A 23,469-nucleotide genomic window follows, 5' to 3' on the forward strand; every position below is an offset into this window, starting at 1 on the left:
TATGGGTGGCAAATGAATCAGTTCAGTTCAGTCGCTCAGTTGTGTCCGACTCTTTGCAACTCCATGAACTGCAGCACGCCAGGCCTCCCTGTCCATCACCAACTCCCAGAGTTCACCCAAACCTATGTCCATTGAGTCGGTGATGCCATCCAACCATCTCATTCTCTGTCATCCCCTGCTCCTCCTGCCCTCAATCTTTCCCAGCATCAGGGTCTTTTCAAATGAGTCAGCTCTTCACATCAGGTGGCCAAAGTATTGGAGCTTCACCTTCAACATCAGTCCTTCCAATGAACACCCAGGACTGATTTCCTTCAGAATGGACTGGTTGGATCTCCTTGCAGTCCAAGGGCCTCTCAAGAGTCTTCTCCAACACCACAGTTCAAAAGCATCAATTCTTCAGTGCTCAGCTTTCTTTATAGGCCAACTCTCTCATCCATACATGCTACTGGAAAAACCATAGCTTTGACTTGAGGGACCTTTGTCAGCAAAGTAATGTCTTTGCTTTTGAATATGCTATCTAGGTTGGTCATAACTTTCCTTCCAAGGAGAAAGCGTCTTTTAATTTCATGGCTGCAGTCACCACCTGCAGTGATTTTGGAGCCCAGAAAAATAAAGTCAGCCACTGTTTCCACTGTTTCCCCATCTATTTCCCATGAAGTGATGGGACTATTTGCCATGATCTTAGTTTTCTGAATGTTGAGCTTTAAGCCAACTTTTTCACTCTCCTCTTTCACTTTCATCAAGAGGCTCATTAGTTCTTCACTTTCTGCCATAAGGGTGGTGTCATCTGCATATCCGAGGTTATTGATATTTCTCCCGGCAATCTGGATTCCAGCTTGTGCTTCCTCCAGCCCAGCATTTCTCATGATGTACTCTGCACAGAAGTTAAATAAGCAGGGTGGCAATATACAGCCTTGATGTACTCCTTTTCTTATTTGGAACCATCTGTTGTTCCATGTCCAGTTCTAACTGTTGCTTCCTGACCTGCATACAGGTTTCTCAAGAGGCAGGTCAGGTGGTCTGGTATTCCCATCTCTTCCAGAATTTTCTGCAGTTTATTGTGATCCACACAGTCAAAGGCTTTGGCATAGTCAATAAATTGGCAAATGAATAAATTAATACAAATGAATTAATAAATTAATGCAGTGTAGTCATACAATGTTACAGTGTGAAAAAGTAAAAGTGTTAGTCACTCAGTCACGTCCAACTCTTTGGGACCTCATGGTCCCAAAAGATATGGGACCCAGCCAGGCTCCTCTGTCCATGGAATTCTCCAGGCAAGAATACTGGTGTGGGTTGCCATTCTCTTCTCCAAGGAATATTTCTGACCCAGGGATAGAACCAGGGTCTCCTGCATTGCAGGTGGATTCTTTACCATCTGAGCCACCAGGGAAGCCCATTATAGTAGACCATGATAAAATTAAATAAAATATACCAGCATGGATGAATCTCAAAAACTTGTTGAGCAAAAAAATTGCAAATCAGAAGTATACACACTACAACTTTACTAATACAATTATTAAAATAGGAAAAATCAAATAATATGTCATTTAAGGACAGATATAAATGAGGAATTGTTCATGTTATATACTTAAGGTTGAGATTGCCTCTGGGGAAGAAAGATGTTTGAGAGGACTATAAAAGTGGTTTCAATGGTATTGGCACTAACCTACTTCTTAGGTTCTGCAGTGAGTATCTGAGTATTTATTTTGTTATCTATCAAACTCCAGATGTGTTATAAACACTCTTTTAAAATGGAAGACATAACTCACCATTGAGTACATAATCCTTTAAAAAGGTGCCCAAATTCTAGAAAGTTAATCTCTTGTCTTCCTAGATTAGAAATTGAGTAATAATTTCATCAAGTGGAAAAAAATTATGTATGGCTCTCCAAGTGCATTTAAATACAGCAACAGCAGTAACAGCCATGGTCGTCATCATCTCTTCAACCTAATTAGTGATGGCAGTTGAGGCAGATCAGCGAAGTGAGCCAGGAGACTCATGACCCAGGTGTCATCTTTCTTCTGTGTTGTGTGCTTTGCATGTCCAATCTGTGCTGTGTTGGGGGAGTGAAGCTGAGAAAAACCCAAGTGCTAATAACAGTGAGAGAGGAAGACACAGAGGTAGAAAATTGAGGGAGAGGAAAAAATTCTAAATATGCTTCACTTTTCTTGAATTAATGAGAAACTGAGTCATAAACCATTGTTAAACTTGTAACTTGATTAGGGATGAATTATTTATCCAATTGAAACATACAACCTATGCTCCTAATATTGAGCTGTTTTGCTTACACATCTTGAATGGTGGATCAGGGAAATTACCAAAGAGTCCTGAGAAACTTCATCAAACCTGAAATTATGATTTTTCCTGGTGAAATATTGAAAGGTAAGCCAGTTCTCTGATTTTACACTAGTTTTTCAAAATCTAATTCTGCTTCTCCAAAGCTAGTCCTGAATTTGATGACAACAGTAGCTAAAGCCAATTATTACTCCTAGAGTTATGTTGGGAACTACACGTCTCAGTAAGACTTTGTGTAGATATACTCATGTCTCTTACACACTTATCACGTATAACAAAGTGATGCTTAATCAGATTCCACAAAGTGTTAATTATCATAATTGGTTAGAAAGAATTTCTAAATTATTGAACATTTCTAACATATTCTACTTCACAAATTAATTGTAGCCTAGAACTACAGAACTGGTTGTAAATAGGGTGGTACTGTTTATACGGTACTGTTGTGGTTTGAAAAATACAGCAGATTATTTACTACAAAAATTTTTCACTAACAAGGAGAAAAAGATTATCTATTCAGTTTTCCCCTTTTGATGCAAACATTTGAATAGTTATTCCTGATAGGTTAGAAGAAATTATTTTCATTTAGTGAATTTCAGTTTCATATCAGTTTCATGTCACCACATCATCCCTCTCCTCTTTGACTCCCACTAGCCCACTCCTCCAGAAAAATTCATCTGTACTAGACTAAAGTCACAGAATTTTAGAACCAGACAAGATTTAACACACCGTGTGGCTCAACCCAAAGATAAAACTACACTTGGCATGGTTGTTAAAATTTCTTTTTGAAAGAAACATTAGAAAATTAAAACTGAGCTGTCCCCATAGATAATTATTGAGAAGGCTTATTAGCCCCTTGAGTTTGAGGAAAAATTCCATCTTTAAGCAGCTGAATTCTTGCACGCACACACACACATACACACACACACACACACAATAATAATTAAATCAGCTACTTTCAAAGTGACCAGACCATGCAGCATGGAGATTACAAAGCAATGACATTTATAAATGTTGGCAACTAGTTGTATACCAGGAAACCAAAAGCAATTTATGTAGGAGTTTGGCATCCTCAGTTCTCTGTAAAATTCTATGACTAATTTCTCAAGTAGTTTTATTCCTCTTACTTAATTACTCTACTTCCTGCTTCACAATACAGATGAGAGCATTTGGTTGTATCCACTGCTCCAAAGGGATCAAGGAATAAAATATGTCAGTGAGGTTTTAAAAAAGGCTAGTTCTATAACTAACAATGGAACATATTACAAGATTTAAATGGGAAAATGTGAGATAAATTAGGTTTTCCTCCTGTATCCTTTCAAAACCTATGGACTAGTATTCTCACACTTTTTTGTCAATCCAGTATTACTTTTCTTATTCTAATTATTTTGAAACCTATTCATAATGTCTGTCATTCTGCATCTGCTGTATTTCCTTCATCCTGTCTCAATTTTTGTTCTCCTCAAGTGTATCTACCAGCCAGGACTTTCAGGGCTTCAAAATAACTTATTCCATATAGTCTACTGCAAGAAGGTCTCACATACATTATCCCATTTCATTCTCAAAATAAAGTAGCAGGGTTGATATACAGATTTCTATCCTCTAGAGGAGAATAGAAAAATCTCCTGTGGCCTGACCAAAATCACAGCTAAAGAAATACTTGAATCAAGAATGAGAGTCAAGCTTCTTCTCACTATGTGCAGCATGATTTCTTAAAGAGCTCTTCTCTTTAGATAAATCAGCTATTCTCTAGTCATTACTCCTCTACTGCCACTCTTCACTCCCACTTCTATTTCCATCGAATGATATTTATAAGCTTGTATACAAATTGCTGCTGACACAGTACTAACTACAAGTGACTTCTGACAATCTCCAAACCCTTATAGTGCTTGACTTCCTAATGGTACTTAGAGACAACTGGGACACTTACATGGTAATAATGTGGAACTGATGGAATAGGTTTCTAGTATCTCTGCCAGCAGGAATTCTATTAATCTAAAGAGGTCCTCCCTCCAGTACTCTTGCCTGGAAAATCCCATAGATGGAGGAGCCTGGTAGGCTGCAGTCCATGGGGTCGCTAAGAGTCAGATACGACTGAGCGACTTCACTTTCACTTTTCACTTTCACGCATTGGAGAAGGAAATGGCAACCCACTCTGGTGTTCTTGCCTGGAGAATCCCAGGGACGGGAGCCTGGTGGGCTGCTGTCTCTGGGGTCGCACAGAGTCGGACACAACTGAAGCGACTTAGCAGCAGCAGCAGCAAAGAGGTCCTCCCATCTCATATCTGAGAACAGTGAATCCATGACTGTCTCCGAGTATTTCACCTTATTATCATTCTAAGTGGCTTCAGTATTTAGCTAATATATGTCAGACTGAGAAAAATAACATAAAATTTAAATTTACATTAAAAACATAGTCGATTGCTACAATTTCTGTCAGTCAGGGACCAGCCAGCAAACCACTCCAGGTAATTTAAAATGAGGCAATTTAATGCATGGTACTGAGTGATGGGAAGAGCTGAGAAGCCAACAGGGGATGGTGAAGCAATCAAAAAATTAGCAAAGGCAGGAAACCACTACCAATTCTGGAGCTGGAGGGATAAAGGGGGAAGTCTTATTACCCTAGACTAGAAGCCATGATTGCCTGATGGAAAAGCAGAGGCTGTCTAGCAGGGAGCTGAAAGCCCAGAGGAAACCAGCCACTGCAGAAAGATGGCACCTGAGGATCAGCTGCTGCTGCTGCTGCTGCTAAGTCGCTTCAGTCGTGTCCGACTCTGTGCAACCCCATAGACAGAAGCCCACCAGGGCCCGCCGTCCCTGGGATTCTCCAGGCAAGAACACTGAAGTGGGTTGCCATTTCCTTCTCCAATGCATGAAAGTGAAAAGTGAAAGTGAAGTCGCTCAGTCCCATCCGACTCTTTGCAACCCCATGGACTGCAGCTCACTAGGCTTCGCCATCCATGGGATTTTCCAGGCAAGAGAACTAGAGTGGGGTGCCATTGCCTTCTCCTGAGGATCAGCTAGTAGGGGACAAATACTCTGGCTTCTCCTATCCCCCCTCTCTCCCACCTCCCTCCACCCACCCCTTTCCAGGTTGCCTATGGACCAAATCTATCTGGAAGCTAGTTGGAAAGCAAGTCTGAGACACATGATTTATGGGTGAGGGGTCAAAATGAACATTAGTACAATAGACAATGACCAACCCACTTCCCAAAGCATGAAAGAGAAATCTAGAGCTGTAAACTGATTGCTAAATTATGTTCAATTTACTTTTCTTTTACATAATGAAAATGATCTGCATATCTCTGAGTAGCCTAGACATTAGAGCATTTGGTACATAATGTAGTTGGTTAGGGAAAATAATGCTAAGTATAGAAGCTGATGCAGCATAAGTACTGTCATATTTTCTCATTACACACTTAAACAACAATAATGGATGTCATTACACAAAAATATGTACTATAATCATACAATTTAGTTAGACTGCACAAAGAAAAGATTCACTTAGCTTGTCTTAATATATTTATACCTCTAATTACATATTCATTATATAAGCATCCACTCAAGACCTACTATGTGGCAGATAATTGGCTAGTTCCTAGAAAACTATTTCCATAAGATAGGGTCATATCTTCAAGAAACAAAGAAGACAGAAACTAAAAATAAATGATACACATAAAACACAGATAAGATTGAGAGGAGCACACAAATAAGAAAGTAGTTCATTTTCCCAGGAGGATAGGAATCAATAAAAGAGAGGATATTTGAGCCAAATCTGAAGAGATAAGAAAAAATCAAAGCAAATGCTATGTTTGTCTGAAGTCTTCCCAGGCTTTTTGCCTGTGGACACATCGATCATTACAAGCATTGCTTACATATCACAGTCCAAATCAATTACAATGCTGAATCATCTGCTTACTTTAAGAAAATGCCTAAGAAGAATCCCTAACATTTCTATCCACTTGGCATTGCAAGAAACCTAACAGAAATAATCTTAATGTTAAAGATCTTCAAGCACTGCATGCTACGATATTACCTTCTTTTTCCATCATTCCCAACCCTGTCCCCTTGCTATCCTCTCCTGCTTCCTACATACTACTGAATATTTTACAGCCGTGGAACTTTGTTCTAATTTGCTTTCTTTTCCAGTACAAGCCAAGAACCATATAGACCTGCAATTCACATTGATCCAAATTCCTTGAGATGATGTTGAAAGGTTTTGCTTGATCTTCCACATTCAGAAAGGGATTTGGATAACATTTTACATACTGGAAATTCTGCCCTTATTCAAGATGTTGATGACCTGTTAGCTACTCCTTCACTGAAATCTTACCACTTTTGTAGACCGTATGTTACAAAGCCTCTAAAAATGCATGGTGACACCTGTCTCAGATTCATTACTTAGGACATGACATGTTTATACCAATAGGAGTGAGGTCATCTTTTAGGATAAAAATTAATTTCAGTGTCCCAAGACTCACTTGAATTTCACTAATGTCCACCCTCTTAGATATATTTAGCTATTGCTTACATAGCATATCAAATATGCTTCTATTCAAAGCTTCTATTTGTGTGTATGTGAGTGTTCAATCATGTCCGACTCTTTGTGACACCATGGACTATAGTCCACCAGGCTCCTCTGTCCATAGGATTTCTCAGGGAAGAATACTGGAGTGAGTTGCCATTTCCTCCTCCAGGGGATCTTCCCAACCCAGGGCTCAAACCCCCATCTCTTGCATCTCCTGCATTGGCAGGTGGATTCTTTACCACTGCGCCACCTCGGAAGCCCAAAGCTTCTATTGCATCGTGCTTAAATGAACATCCTAGAGCCATGATCTTTGTCACAAGAAGCCAAATAATCTTTTTTCTGATTTAAACAAATCTTGTAGAGAAACATAGAACTGTGTTCTTGGTAATGTAAGTCTATATATTTTTTGTTGTGAGGAAAAAGAAACTATTTTAGGTATGAACACAGCTTCATGAAGACAAAGACTGGCCCACTCATTAATATGAGTCAGTTCTGTCCAGATCTCTTTGACTTAGCTATTCCCCACAGGGTCACAGCATTCCTAAAGACATATTCTAATGTGTCTTTAAAATATGCAATTTTATTCTTCTCTGCAAATAGAGAAGGCTGGGCTCGTAGTAAACTCAACCTGTTTGTTACCACTTCAATACAAGTGGAGTTTCATGACTGTCTTACAGCCCCTGCCCACTGTTCAAACCCATTACTAACTGCAAAACCTTTTTATCCCCCAAACTATTTACCTCATACTTTAGGTAGATATGCCCTGTCAATGGCCAGAAAAAGGTGGGTTTAGAATATGCAGCAATATGGGGAAGTAGAAATTCCTCCTTATTGTCTATTCTTGCTTACCCACATGACTGAATTTATTATTTTTGGTCTTATTTATGGTTATGGACAATGAAGGAAACAAGAGTTCATCACCTAAGTATAAAAACATTTATTTGTTCATTTATGATCTGTTATACATTATCATGGCTTCCCAAGTGGTGCTAGTGGTAAAGAATCTGCCTGCCAATGCAAGAGATGCAGGAGATGCAGTTTTGATTCCTGGGTCTGGAAGATCCTCTGGAGGAGGCGGAAATGGCAACTCACTCCCATAATCTTGCGTGGGAAATCCCATGGACAGAAGAACCTGGCAGACTACAGTCCATGTCGTCCTAAAGAGCCAAACACAACTGAGCATTACTGCTACTACTACTACTCCTCCTATACATTATCATATTGCTGCCATAAAGGGTTTTGTTCTCTAAATGACTTGCACAGGGAAATGCTTTGGCTCACACTACAGCCAAAGCAACGGCCACTTTCACGTTCTGGATCCAACTAGTTGCCTCTGAAAACTTTGTGTTGTTACCTCTCAGATTCAAGATTAAACAAAATAACAAACAAAATTTACTGACTCATAGGGTGCCTCTTCTTCTCACATCTGTACAGGCCCAAAGACCTTCTTCTTCTTGCTTTCATGGCCTATGGAATGAAAAAGGTAAAAAAAAAGTATGTACACCTGTGCTCAGTTGCTAAGTCGTGTCCGCCTCTTTGCGACCCCATGGACTGCAACCTAACACGCTCCTCTGTCCATGGGATTTCTCAAGCAAGAATACTGGAATCAGTTGCCATTTCCTTGTACAGGGGATCTTCTGACCCAGGGATTGAACCCTCATCTCCTGCATTGGCGGACAGATTCTTTACCACCAGCCAGCAAGGAAGCCCTGAACAAAAGTAATGACAACACAAGTGATGGATACATAATTGATATGTGAGTTCTGAGTTCTTCTTAGTTGATCTGTTTTGTCACACCTGCCCCATTTTTCAAGCCTATACTTTAGCAAGTCCAGTAAAGATACAATGTTCCTACAGAAGAACACAAGGAACTCAAATTCTGGTAGTCCATGTTTTTTAGGAAGAACCTATTGCAGAAGAACTATAGACTCTCTGCATTATGCTTTTAGAGATAGGTCATCTGAAAACATCCTTGTTCACAGACTGAGGTATAACATAAAAGAGAAATTTATGAACAGAAATAATACCAGGAAGTAATTTTTCAATGGATAGAGTCACTTAAAACATCAAGGATGTAAAATATTATAATAAATCTTAAAAATTTATCAATAAAACACAACTATTGAATTACAACAAAAAATAGTAGTTATTCAAGCTATGTTACACAAACCACATGGCTCCAGATTACTTTAACTAGTAAATGAGTATGAATCCTTATTGGAAAGAATGCTGCACACATTTTCTAGATAAGTTAGAGTATAACCATGACCTATAAGAAAAGAGACTACCTAATCACAACAGAATACATTCTAATGTTTGAGTGTCCAGGTAATGATATGCCAGGAAATGGGAAAGGAAGATTGTATAAGGTACATAGATAATTCTAAGGCTTATAGTCATGTTACATGCAAGTGGTACTAATAAAATGTGACTTCTTTGCACTATTAAGTACTCCCAAATCTTGCTACATCAAGGTGGTATAAGAATTTTAAGTCTATTTAGAAATGCAATTTAGGATTTATGACAAAGGCAGGAATGCAACACAGTGGAGGAAAGGTGACTTTTTTCAATAAATTGTGCTAGATGGATATAATATCCATGCAAGCAAAAAATAGCTGAACTTCTTCCTCACAACATATACACATAGATTGCCTATCTAAACCTAAAATGTGAAACAATAAAGCTTTCAGGAGAAAACACAGAAGAGTGTCTCTGTGACCTTGGAGTTAACAAAGTTTCCTAAACAGGGCATGGAAAGCATTAACCATGAAATTTTAAAAGTGGAAAATTAGACAGTGTTAAAGTTCCTACTTGATGTCAGAAATAACAAGAGAATGAAAAATCAACCAATAGGGGAGGATGCTATTCATTATAAATATCTCTGACAAAAGATTTATATTCATAATATATATATTTTTTAAACTCTTTAATATTGAGAAAAATATGCACAACCCAATAGAAAAATGAAAAAAAAAAAAAGACTTGAACAACCACTTCACAGAAAAAATGTATGACTAATAAGCATGTAAAAAAGGTGCTCAACTTCATTAGATAAATGCAAAATAAAAAACAATATAATACTACCACCCTCCCACCACCCCCCACCCAACCGCCCCTCCACTCCACTCCAGCCCCTCACCCCACTATGCCATGGCTAAAATGAAAAAGATGGGGAAATACCAAACGTTGATGAAAATGTACAGCAACCATATCGAAAGGCTTGGCAGTATTTATACAAAAGTTGAACATCACAGTCTGTTCTGACCCAATAATTATAGTCCTAGGTAAATGTGCAGGTGTCAACAAAAAACATGCTCCGAAACATTTTGTTACACTATTCATACCATTCCCAAATTAAAAATAATACAAATGGCCAGCAACAGTCCAATGGGTGAATGAACTGTGATATTTTGGAGCAAGAGAAGATAAAACAAGAAAAAGTATAAGGAACTCCCAACTATACACAACTAGATAGCTGAAACAAGTATTGAGTGGGGAAAAAAGTGAGTGAACGTCGCTCACTCGTGTCCGACTCTTTGAGAGTCCATGGGCTATACAGTCCATGGAATTCTCTAGGCCAGAACACTGAAGCAGGTAGCCTTTCCCTTCTCCAGGGGAGCTTCCCAATCCAGGGACCGAACTGAGGTCTCCCGCATTGCAGACGGATTACCAGTTGAGCCACAAGGGAAGCTCGTGGGGGTGGGTGGGGGTGGGGGGGAGATACAAAAACAGTGTTTGCACTGTGAGTTCATGTATATAAAGACTGTTAGTAATCTAGGTCATAGTTACACTTGGGACATGGGACAGGGAGAACTGGAAAGGGGTGGTGTCAAGGTGTCCTGGGGTGCTTGCAATTGCAAAATGTTCTAGTTCTTGCTCTAAACTCTGGTTACATGGGCTTATCCAGTTTGTGAATATTTATACAGATATATCCAAATTAAAAAGTTACAGCTGGAACAAATAAGAGAATAATGTCAGCAACAGATCAAACATTAAACATTGTATTAAAATCATTGAGGTCATAAGGAACTCTACTGCTCCACCCCCTAAGCCACGCGTGCGCACATGCACAGTGAAGTGAAAAACCTCATTGGCTGGGACTAGGTGCGCACTTCCGGAAGCACTTAGCACCGCCCCTTCCGTCTGCTGGTCATCCCGCCTTCCCGCCAACCAGTCTCCGCACTCGCCAGCCCGGCAGCTTCCGCCCCGTGGACTCAAACTCCACCAAGGCAAACAGGGCTTGGCGGCTGTAGCCTGTCTCACAGTCTTCTCCGTCAGAACTGGCTCGCTGCTTGCCGCCATCATGAACATCCGCAATGCTCGGCCAGACGACCTGATGAACATGCAACATTGCAACCTCCTTTGCCTTCCCGAGAACTACCAGATGAAATACTATTTCTACCATGGCCTTTCTTGGCCCCAGCTCTCTTACATCGCTGAGGACGAGGACGGGAAGATTGTGGGCTACGTCCTGGCCAAAATGGAGGAAGACCCAGATGATGTCCCTCACGGACACATAACCTCACTGGCTGTGAAGCGTTCCCACCGGCGCCTGGGCCTAGCCCAGAAGCTTATGGACCAGGCCTCCAGGGCCATGATTGAGAACTTTAGCGCCAAGTACGTGTCCCTGCATGTCAGGAAGAGTAACCGGGCAGCCTTGCACCTCTATTCTAACACTCTTAACTTTCAGATTAGTGAGGTGGAACCCAGATACTATGCAGATGGAGAAGATGCTTATGCTATGAAGCGGGATTTGTCGCAGATGGCAGATGAGCTGAGGAGGCAGTTACAGCTGAAGAAGGGCGGGTATGTGGTGCTGGGCTCCAGGGAGAACCAAGAGACCCAGGGTAGCACACTTCCTGGTTCTAAAATGGCCTGTCAAGAGAAGAACCCGGCCACTGATGGTAGCGGGAGTGACAGCAAGGAACCCAGTGAATCCACGGAAAGCCCCGATGCCCAGGACAGTTCAGAAGACTCCAACTCCACCTCCTAGAGCCTGCTTAAGGTAAGTGTTCTCACTTCCTCGACCCAGTTCCTATCTCCCCTGAATTCCTGCACCATACTTGGGTCGCCAGAGTCCATCCCATTCTAGCCCCAATGGATTTCACTGTGAAAACACCCTGTTGACCTTGGATAGGAGTGTAGAGTGGGTTGGGGGAAACTCATTGCTCATCATAGGAAGTTAATAGGATTCCATGCTGAAAGTAGATTAAATTCAGTAAAATAAACAACATCCTGTCTTCGATATCAATTGTATTTCAGAATATCCACATAGTTTATGAAATAAATTTCTTCTTTATAGAATGACAGCTAATAAAAGCAGAAAGAATGCTAGAATTATAAAGTTGCCATTTTGAAACTCTTGAAACAATAGATCAGGCAGTTGTCATCAATGAATGATGCCATTAGGTGAAAGTTGGGACTGTTTGCAATGATGGATCAAGCTAGCAACACTTGAAGTCACTGGTCAAGTGTAGCATCACTATGTGCTGTGCTGTGGTTAGTTGCTCAGTGGTGTTTGACTCTTTGCAACCTCATGGACTGTTCACCAGGTTCCTCTGTCCATGTGGATTCTCCAGGCGAGAATACTGGAGTGGGTTGCCATGCCCTCCTTCAGAGGATCTTCTCAACCAAGGGTTGAGCATCACTATAAGGGAGACAAATATTATGTGCCTCCTAATCCAATAGGAAGTGCACAGTGACAGCTATGAAATATTCTTGCCCAAAGAAAATATTGTGTGTCTGTATAAAATGTATCTTGAATCCAAAGAAGACCCTGGATCTAACATTTTTTTAAGGAAAAAAAAAAACATAGGGACATGTTAAATTTCAATCAGCCAAATCCAGAATGAGAAAATTTCTACAGAACAAATGATCTGGTTTCTCCAACAAATGAATGTCATTTTTAAAAAGAGAGGAGGAATTTATCAGTTAAAACAAGTTGTAGAGGTATACTAACCATATACAACTGTTATGGAGGTTGTTTGGTTTAAACAAACTAAATATAAGACATTTTGACACAACTAGGCAGAACTTGAACACAGATTGTATCCTATTAAGGAATTGTTAATAATTTGGTTAAGTGAGCTAAATGATATTGTAGTATTGTTTTAAAAAGCCCTCATCTGTTAAAGATACTGGTTCAGATCAGTCGCTTAGTCGTGTCCGACTCTTTGCTACCTCGTGGACTGCAGTATGCCAGGCTTCCCTGTCCATCACCAACTCCCGGAGCTTGCTCAAACTCACATCCATTGAGTCGGTGATGCCATCCAACCACTTTATCCTCTGTCATCCCCTTCTCCTGCCTTCAGTCTTTCCCAGCATCAGGGTCTTTTCTAAGGATATATATTGAAGTAATTAGAGTTGAAATAATATGAGGCCTTGGATTTACTTCAAAATACTCCAGCAAAATCACACACACACACACACACACACACACAAAAGAGGTCATGGAGGGGGAAATAGAAAAAATAAGAATGACGACATGTAATAATTGTTGAAGTTGGGTAATGGGTACTTGGGGGATGTATTATGCTGTTTTTTTCACTCTATAATGTGTGAAAATCAACATGAAAAGTCAAAGAACAAAACAATTACTGTTCTTCATACTACCCATTAATCAGTCACTGAAAAGTAGTTTTAAAAGACTATTTAATTTCCCTTAAAGAACGTTGTAACACCTTAACAATTTGAAGGGTCAATTTAGAAGCTTTAACTTCTAGTCACCTTACCCTTATATATGAAAAAGGCAGCAACTTTCACATAACAAAGTCCAGTTATGAGTGACACACTGCATATAATTAAATGCCATTGGATTCATTTACTCATTGGTAAAAATTTGTATATGCGTGGCATGAGACTTGGAGCTTGGTATACACCAGTGATTAGGACAGGCTGATGTTTACATTATATAGCATCTTATCTTTGTGGTTATCAGCTTCTCTTCAGTTGTTATAGTATACCTGAGTAAGATTTTAAGTAAGCAAAGATAATTGGAGATTGCTTAATATCTGATATGAGAAACAAAAATAACTGTCACTTTAGCAGGGGAAGAGAAAATAATAAATAATTGTAAGAAAATTATTGTGTGGCAGTTATAAATCTCAGTGTCCAAATTCAGGAATAACTGAAATGTTTCTTTATATTACTGTAATCGGACTTTATTTCTAAGATGAAAGAGGTGTTCCCTGTACTTAGCATCAGTGTCCTTCCATGTTGGAACCTGCTGTGACAGCTCCGTTGGCTCCATCTAATCTTTGGTCCTTATGAGCGCCTTCTGGGTCCTTTCCAGTCAGAGTCCTCTTCAGGTCTCAGGTGTTCTCTGCCATGTTTGGGCAATTTTGGTAGCAAGGGTATTAATGTGCGTAGGCTAGTTGTTCTAAAAATTCATCTCCAAATCTCAATAACTGAAAACAGTAACACACATTTTCTCACATCACGGTCCAGTATGAGTCAGCGATGTGGTAGGGATGTGGAGGGGAGAGGAAAAGAAAGGCCCTTCTCCATGAAGTCATTCAGGACTCTTATCTGCTCCTTAGCCCTGTTTAAGAATCTGGTGAAACCTAAGGACACCTCGAAAACTGCCTTTTAAAGGCTTGAAAATCTGTGCGATTGCAAAGGAAACCAATTTTTATTAATACTGTTATCAAATTATTTTAAAATAAACTTATTTTGTTGTTCAGTCACTAAGTCGTGTCTGATTCCTTACCACCCCATGGACTGCAGCATGCCAGGCTTCCCTGTCCTTCACTGTCTCCCAGAGTTTGCTCAAATTCATGTCCATTGAGTCGGTGATGCAATCTAACAATCTCATCCTCTGCCATCCCCTTCTCCTTTGCCTTCCATCTTCCCCAGCATCAGGGTCTTGTGTTATTTATGTATTTAAAGGAAAATTGAGTGTAAATGCAATTTGGAGATACCTCCAGCAGCTGTAGTGTAATATGAAAACCTGTGATTTGTATTGGTGATAAAGTCACAAGGTCTGTAACACACTACTGTGCCTTAGTGCCTATATTCATAATTGAAGGAAATGCTAAACTTCAGTTGGAGGCTAGTGAAAATCCAGAATTTTTTGTTGTTGTTCCAAATCCAAGTTCATGGTTCTCCCAAATTCAGTTAATGGATCCCAGGCTAAAAACCCCTGATACAGTGCCATTTTCTAGAATCATATGTCCTCCACTTGTTCATATACATTCAACTTGCAGATAAGGGAAGATAATACACATGGAGGTTTATCTAGGTGTTAAAAGTCAGTCTCATTTTCCTAACTACCTGCAGGGGAGATTAGATAGTGCAGTGTAGTTGTATGCCTGGGAGGAAAAGGAATGAGTTCTGGTAACCACACAATATCGTTTCTGCAACAGTGGGAACCACCCCAGTGGTGCTCTGGACTTTGAGAAGTTCTGCTTCCATGCCCGGCTAGGAGCCTGGGGTCTCTCTGCTGCCCCCTCCCTCTCCATAACGTGGCACAGAAAATTCTGCCAGGCTGTCTGAGCTGTCTGCTTAGTCACACGACACACATGTCTTCTGCACAAACCTCGGCATGGGACACTGGGACCCTGCCACCTTGCTGCCTTTATGCCTCTTGTGCCTTTATGCCTGGAAGAATTGACCCCTCTACATGGAAATCCCCCGAATTGTCTAAAGCTGCATTTACCATCCCTCACCTTTGTCCCATTCAGCAGGGGTTTATTAGGACATACACTTAGCTGCCTGAATGGGAAAAGACTTCTGTGAGGAAAGAAAGAATAGAGACAAAAATTAAAAGGTTAATACAACAGAAGTATTATCCAGCCACAATTGTGGCATTCCCCCTGTGGAACTGGAGTTAGAATACCTACAGAAGAAAGTCCTGAAAGAAATAACCTTTCATTTTCCCTTATCTTATTTTGCGTCTGGGCAATGGAGACAGAGTTAGAAGATTTAGAAATGATGGTGAATAGGGCAGCTGGTGAAGGAGACCGGATGTCTTCCTCTACAAAATGGTAATAAAAGTCACTGAGAACACTGTGAGAACACTGTGTCAGAGGTACGATTATAGGGACTACTTGTGAATTGTCTCACTTAATCCTCCTAAAATCCCTCTAAAGTAGGTACCCAGGTAGTGCTAGTTGTAAAGAACCTGCCTACGAATGCAGGAGACATAAGAGATGCAGGTTCGATCCCTGGGTTGGGCACATCCCCTGGAGGAGGAAATGGCAACCCACTCCAGCATTCTTGCCTGGAGAATCCATCCCACAGACAGCGAGGCCTGGCGGGCTAAAATCCATAGAGTCACACAGAGTCAGACATGACTGAAGTGACTTGGCACACACACACACACATGCAAAATGCATTGCTCCATTTTACAGATGAGAAGTGCCTGTCATTCAGACAGTAAGTGGAAAACAGGGATGCAAACTCAGATGCTGGGACTCCACCAGGGTGAAGATTAAGTGGACAGTGCCTGAAAATTGCTTAGCCCAATGCTTCACACACAGTTACTTATTCTATAAATTTTTGCTTTCAAACTGCAGTGATAGTAACCATCCAGCCTCTTTTTCTTCTCCACAGTAATCAAGTGATAGAATGTTGTGTATGAGCAGCAACAGTTTGCAGCCTTGGAAGGGAGATGCATCTTAATGATTAAAATAGCTTTCACTGACAAGCTGAATGTCAAAGCATTCAGCTGAATCAATGCTCGTCAACAGCAGAGTTTCTAAGGAGCCATAGCAATGAAGACAGGTCAGTTCAAAACATGCTAGTTAAGGCAGGAATGCCATCAAATTGATGCTCCTGACAAGAAATATGTGGATGATTAATAACAAAAAGGGAAAAAATGCAGAATCTTAGAATTTTCCATTGAGCTGGCAATATTGAGTTAACCAAGGTTACTTGAGTGACTCTCCCTTTCTGGTCTATTCTTTCTGTCGCTAAGCTGTCATCCTAACAAAAAGTTGTTAAATGTTCACATGAGCATTCACTGAAATAGACTGTTCTTAATTTTACCAGACAACTAATTATAACTGGAATGATATAATGAAATATGGAAGAAAGTTAGAGACTGACAGGTCTGGTAAATTCCTAGTATAACCTTACCCCAGATATGCCAGAAACCATAGATTTCAAATGCTGCTGCACTGTATAAAGATAAAGAGGGGAGGGGAAGTGGGAAGAGATAAAATATTGTTTTGAAATACTAATCAGATAGATATCATTTGTTGAATTATTTATAATCTCTAACAATGTCACTTTTCAGTCAGTGTGCCATGTATATATTTAGGATGACTGAAATACCAACTTTGTTAGAGGTAACTGACAAAAACAGAGGCTTTTCCTAAATGTTACACCCTTCATGCTAAGGAGCTCTATGGTGGAAGAGGTAAGGAGGAGACGATAACAACAGTTATTCTGTGAATGGCTCTGGTTCAAAGAGCTTTCCTGAAATATTCTGCAGTGCTGTTCTAAGACTGAAGTCCTCAGACTATCATAGGATTTTTTTTTAATTCCACGTCATAAAATTCTGTTTTGTTCTCGAAAAGTCATGTCAACAATTAACCTATTTCTCAGGCTGCCATTGCCTGTCTTTAAGTAATCCCAGTAGTGTAAGAATTTGAACTTAATAAGCTAATAAGTTAAGGACTAATAATATTCATATTTTATCTTAACGTCTTAATTGTATCAAGCAATATTTACTGAGAAAACTAAAAGAACTATAGAATTGGTTTTTATATAACTTCTTTTGCATGCCTCTTTTAACAGTGTTTGAAACAAATTTAAAAAGGTAATGATGATAGACTTTCTGGCCTATTCTCCCACATCTTCCATGACAGCAAATACACTTTTTTTCAAAAATAACATTTTGTATTATATGCCTCTGCCTGTCCTGCTTGATTCACTGTTGTTATTTTGGGAACTGACTTCTCTAATAAAATTGTGATTTTGTACAAAAATGCTTTTTAACTGGCCTGTGCCTAATAGCCTTTATCTTACAACTTCTGTGTGCATCTGATAGATGGGAAAACAATGCATCTTTACAACTTAAAGGTTGTGCTGTTGTTTTATTTGCAGCTACTCAGTAATGGGAAGCAATACTCCACTAGCTTTTCTTTAACTTATATATTCCATTCACATATCACACAAACCTTTCTACCTTATTAAGGATAGGGCCCATGTCCCAGTTCCTTGGACTCCAAAATTACTGCAGACAGTGACTGCACCATGAAATTAAAAGATGCTTGCTCCTTGGAAGAAAAGCTATGACAAACCTAGGCAGTGGATTAAAAAATAGTCAAAGCTATGGTTTTTCCAGTAGTCATGTACGGATGTGAGAATTGGACTGTAAAGAAGGCTGAGCGCCATAGAATTGATGCTTTAAAACTGTGGTGCTGGAAAAGGCTCTTGAGAGTCCCTTGGGCTGCATGGAGATCAAGCCAGTCAATCCTAAAGGAAATCAATCCTGAATATTCATTGGAAGGACTGATGCTGAAGCTGTAATACTTTGGCCACCTGATACAAAGAACCAACTCTTCAGGAAAGACCCTCATGATTGGAAAGATTGAAGGCAGAAGGAGAAGGGGATGAGATGGTTGGATGGCATCACTGACTCAATAGACTTGAGTTTGAGTAAATTCCAGGAGATAGTGAAGGACAGGGAAGCCTGGCATGCTGCAGTCCATGGGACTGCAAAGAGTCAGAAATTACTTAGCAACTGAACAACAACCACCATGTCCCATTTATCTTCATTTCCTTAACTCTTGACACATTATTCCTTCATTGTAAGTTCTCAGTATATAGTCATTGAAAGAAGGAAGGACCCGCCCAAATTACCAATGTAGAATTTAAAAATGAAAAGGAGAGAAAGTGTACTTAAGGCACTACTTTCTATTACCTATTGTAATTAGAATGCTTTTAAGTTATGAATAGAGAGACATAATGGGTATTTTGCTTTCATATCCAGGTCTCACAGAAAGAAAATATGACTTCTAGAATTGGACACATTGCATCTAGCTATCAAGAGCTAAAAAGGCTTTCTATTTCATTTGAATTGAGATAAATTTCCTTTTTCTCCCTCTCTCTTTTTTTTTTTTTTTTTTTGAGATAAGTTTCTTTTTGAGTGGAGTAGGATGGGGTAGAATTTGAAGATGGCAAGCAAAAGTGTCATAATTTCTTCAGGTTTAAAATAAGATCTTTGGGGTAGATCTCAGCCTTTCATTGTTCTCCCCACTCCCCTCTCTCCTGGCAGAAATGGCTTTTCGGTTCAGTTCAGTTGCTCAGTTATGTCTGACTCTTTGTGACCTCATGGACTGCAGCACACCAGGCCTAACTGTCCATCACCAACTCCCAGAGTTTACCTAAAACTCCTGTCCGTTGAGTCAGTGATGCCATCCAACCATCTCAACCTCTGTCATCCCCTTCTCCTCACTTAGATGTCAAGAAAAGTTCATGTGTCTTCACCACAGAGAGGGGAGAGAGCCTCAGATTCACGTGTGGCTCTTTGTGCTGTCATCTGAATTCTCACTGGCCCCCATGGAGATATAGCGAGTCTAAACTGTCTGTTAGTGCCTTGTTGATCTGCTGCCAGAATCTGTTACTGGTTAAACCCTGATTTTATTCTCTCGGAGTCTATAGCCCTCCTTTGCTCACTTGCTCTCTTTTCACTTCTCAACAGCATTGCAGGTCCTCGTGTCTCAACCACATCTGCTCTCTGAGTCCTGGCTTATCCCGTGAACTCTGTAGCATCTGCTCTGGGGTCATCTCAGGCCAACTCCAATGGCTTCTCACTCTCAACCTTCCACACACCCCACCAGGATCATGACGGAATACGTGGACACAAGAGCCTGCTGTGCAAGTGCCAAGGAAGTTTGAGGCCTGCCATCACCGAACCTTTCCTGGCCTGCTCACACCATGCCTGCCATTTTATTGTGTTTGTAGTAGTCCTTTGTTGGGTGTGGTTGTCTTGTAAGGTTGTCCCTTCCTAAAATACAGAACAGGAAACAGGGAAGACTTCCAAAGCTCCTAGGCTTTTAGTTTTTGCCATTGTTCCTCTGGGTTTTCATTCTTGAGGGGGTGGTCAGGACCATCAAGTCAGACCTCATGCCCCCTTCCTCTTCCTTTTTCACCCCTTCTCGTTGAAGTATTCTGTTTCCTCTTCCTTTCTCCAGGAACCTGTCCGCTCTCATGTCCTCTCCTTTCTTAAAGAGGTATTCTCCTCCTTCCCAGGGGGAAGAAGTGGTAAGGGCTTCTATTATGCAATCAGAACTTGGAGATTTTAAGAAAAGGACAACCAGTAATTAAATTGGAATATCTAATATGCTTGTTAGTGTCTTTTTTTTTTTTTTTTGGTTAGTGACATAACTTGCTGTTTATTGAGAACCTATAATGTTTAGGCACAGTGCTAGGGCCTTTATTACCAGTATATTTAATCCTCTCAGCAAGTGGGAGGTAAGTATTATTATCCCTATTTTATAGATGGGGAACCTGAAGTCAAGGAGGCGAAGTAAATTTCTAGGACCTGAACTCAAGTTATTTGAATTCAAAGCCAAAATTCCTTTCACTTTCCTCTTGCTCCTTTTTGCATTTTATTTACAAAAGTGTGAAAACAGTAGCAAAAAAAAAGGGAGAATCGAGTTTTAAAATGTGTTAACACGTGACAACTATATGTCTTTTGTAAATATTTATATAACCCACTGTTATAATCCTGTTTACTGTTTTCCCCAGTAAAAATAAGTAAAGGCAAAACATTTTGACCACTTTTGATGAGGTGCAGCAGAGGTCACCAGATAAAATCCAGTTATCATTACTTAATGTTTTTCTATTCACTGTGAATTACCATAGCGTGTAGTTTTTCTCATGTTTAAATTTTTATGAAAACTAGTGTGTATGGTTTAAAGTTAAAGCCCTGACATTAACCATCCGATGACAAGAGAGAAATCTGTTCTCTGTAGTCATAATTAGCCCTTCTAAGCTCTTCTTACAAATCTACTCTAAGAATGTACTCTTAAGAATGCCTGCCTAAAAAAAAGAAAAAAAAGAATGCCTGCCTAATAGGAAATGATTGCCTGAGGCAGACATAAAAGTTTTTTCCTACATGAGGATTTGACAATACAAACCTCTCATCCATCTTTCCATTTTTACTGTTTTTCTTTTTAATTTTCTCTCCCAACTCTAAAACTATTTTATTCCTTCCTCTCAAGCATGTATTTATCTCTTTATTTTTAAATATTACAGCTTTCTAACATCTGTCTCTAGGGCAGCATAATCTTACTGGTGAAATATTCCATGTTTTCCTTGAGCCCTTGTCAATATGTCTTCGTGTTAACAGCTTAGCAGATGGAGAAACAGAAGGAGTAGCCTCAGCTTACCTGAATGATTTCTCTCCGGCACCCGGCACATGACTGTCTCTACTAACTTGATGATAGGAACTGGAGTAATTGGAAGATAAGAAATGATGCCTGACTTTTGCAGTGTTGTTTACCAAAACTGTTGGCAGCTTTTTTATGTTACTGTTAGATCCTTTTTCCCAGTCTCATACCAAGAGAAGACAGAATTATAGCAACCTACCTGGTTCGCACTGTGCCTACTTAGATAATGAAAGTAAAATAATAATAACTAATATCGCTTTGGGCATAAATTAGCATATTCCCAGGTGGTTCCAGGGTAATCACCGTGGTTTAGCAGGAGCAATAGCTTTCTGCAACAGAAAATGTGGGAGCCTGGGATACTGCTTTGTGTAATAGCATTGTTCTTTTTACATGGGGCTTATTATTATTTAATGGGCTGACTGCTTTTTACTTAAGTATTGGGTTGGCCAAAAGCTTCATTTGGGTTTTTCCATAGGATGCTGTGGAAAAACTCAAGTTTTTTTGGCCAACCCCGTACAAACCGAGAGAGGCCAAAGCAGGACATTGAAACAAGGATGTAGGAGAGTCCGTGGTGAACACCCTTGGACTAGCTGTAGGAAATGACCCACACTGGCTCCTGTACTTGCTGCTTTAAAGAAACTATCTGGGTGGGCTAAGGTCTGTGAGCATATTGTTCAGAAACACTAATCATCAAGATGCAGGGTTTTCTCTGGCTAATAGAAACTTGTGAATGAAGTCTGTGAGTTTCCTAGTTGGAATCTGTGTTTTCCCTTTGGAGATAAGAATAAGGAACCGAAAGTGACTGAAACAATAATGGGGAAGTAGATATGTGGGAGGAGCAGAGAGAGGTGCTGGAAGTTAGTCCAAAGCTGAGTAAACTAGGAAAGGATAAGGACTCTGAAATAGCTGAAAGAAAGTTTTCTCAAGCTTTTACACGCAGATGGGTCATTGGGGACCATGTTAAAATGAAGATTTTGTTTCCGTAAGTGGGGGTCGGGGGGATGCTGAGTGTCTGCATTTCTAACTAGCTCCTGGACAATGGGCAATGCTGATGTTGCTGATCTAGGTATCACACCTTGACTTGTAGATGTCTTAACAGTTATCTCGAAATATGGAACTAGTCCAGAATACCTGTGACTGGCCTGTAGGTTGGTTTGTATTAGACTCCAAATAATTTAGAATCTCATTCTTAAATACACATGCAAATGTTGTTTGTCTTAGGAATTTTGTCATATGAGGTTGATGACCTAATGATTTCAATAAAAATTTCAAACCTGTTTCATCAAAATGTGTAAAGCAAAATTTATATATACAGTATATGAGCTATAGTGATAATAATTGACATCTTCTATTATATTAGAAGGTAGGCTCAGCAGGTAAAGAATCTGCCTGCAATGCGGGAGACCCCTGTTCAAGTCCGGGTTCAGGAAAATCTGCTGGAGAAGGGATAGGCTACCCACTCCAGTACTCTTGGGCTTCCTTGATGGCTCAGCTGGTAAATAATCTGCCTGCAACGTGGGAGACATGGGTTTGATCCCTGGGTTGGGAAGATTCCCTGGAGAAGGGAACAGCTACCCACTCCAGTATTCTGACCTGGAGAATTCCATAGACTGTGTAGTTCATGGGGTCAAACGGTCTCAAAGAGACTAACTTTCACTTTCTTTGATATGTTAATATTTCCTTCCTCATCTTTGACTTCCAAACAAATGACTGGGTAGATGAGACTTTTGAACTGTCACTCAATTTATTGTGTTTGTTGATCCATAGATTACTCCAGACACTAAGAATGTTTCCCATGCTGATATTTGACATAGAATTTGAACATGAACACATTAAAAAAAGAGAATATGAGATCTTTATGTGGGTTGAAGTGGTGTGGGAAACAATTTCAAGAAAAAATTTCTCATCCAGGGATAAGAATTTCTAGCCCAGGTTTTCTCAAAGTACAATTCATCAAAGTCACCCAGGTGCTATGTTAAAAACACAGTTTCTTTCACTCCAGCTCAAATTTACAAAACAGATTGTGTATTTTTAACAAGCCTCCAGGTGATTGTTTTGTATGCTGCCACCTGAAAATCATTGACTAGTAAGACATTGTGGAGAAGGCAATGGCACCCCACTCCAGTACTCTTGCCTGGAAAACCCCATGGCTGGAGGAGCCTGGTAGGCTCCAATCCATGGGGTCACTAAGAGTCAGAGACGACTGAGCGACTTCACTTTCACTTTTCACTTTCATGCTTTGGAGAAGGAAATGGCAACCCACTCTAGTGTTCTTGCCTGGAGAATCCCAGGGACGGAGGAGCC

General features: G+C 40.1%; 1 protein-coding gene and 1 long non-coding RNA gene across 3 annotated transcripts in view; one reads left to right on the forward strand and one right to left on the reverse strand.

The window, feature by feature from the left end:
- LOC147370406 (uncharacterized) overlaps positions 1-23,469 on the reverse strand; it is a 314,970-nt gene that overhangs the window by 100,821 nt on the left and 190,680 nt on the right. The gene's annotated exons all lie outside the window — the stretch shown is intronic.
- Positions 10,859-22,453, forward strand: NAA11 (N-alpha-acetyltransferase 11, NatA catalytic subunit). The gene is made up of 2 exons (XM_086405166.1): positions 10,859-11,828; positions 19,473-22,453. Exon 1 carries the CDS (start codon positions 11,127-11,129, stop codon positions 11,814-11,816), a length of 690 nt encoding a protein of 229 aa, XP_086261292.1. The 5' UTR covers positions 10,859-11,126; the 3' UTR covers positions 11,817-11,828; positions 19,473-22,453.

The sequence above is a fragment of the Bos grunniens genome, chromosome 6 (assembly GCF_055505025.1).
Source record: "Bos grunniens cultivar Pamir isolate PY7600 chromosome 6, Bosgru_T2T1.0, whole genome shotgun sequence".
Classification (NCBI taxonomy): Eukaryota; Metazoa; Chordata; class Mammalia; order Artiodactyla; family Bovidae; genus Bos; species Bos grunniens.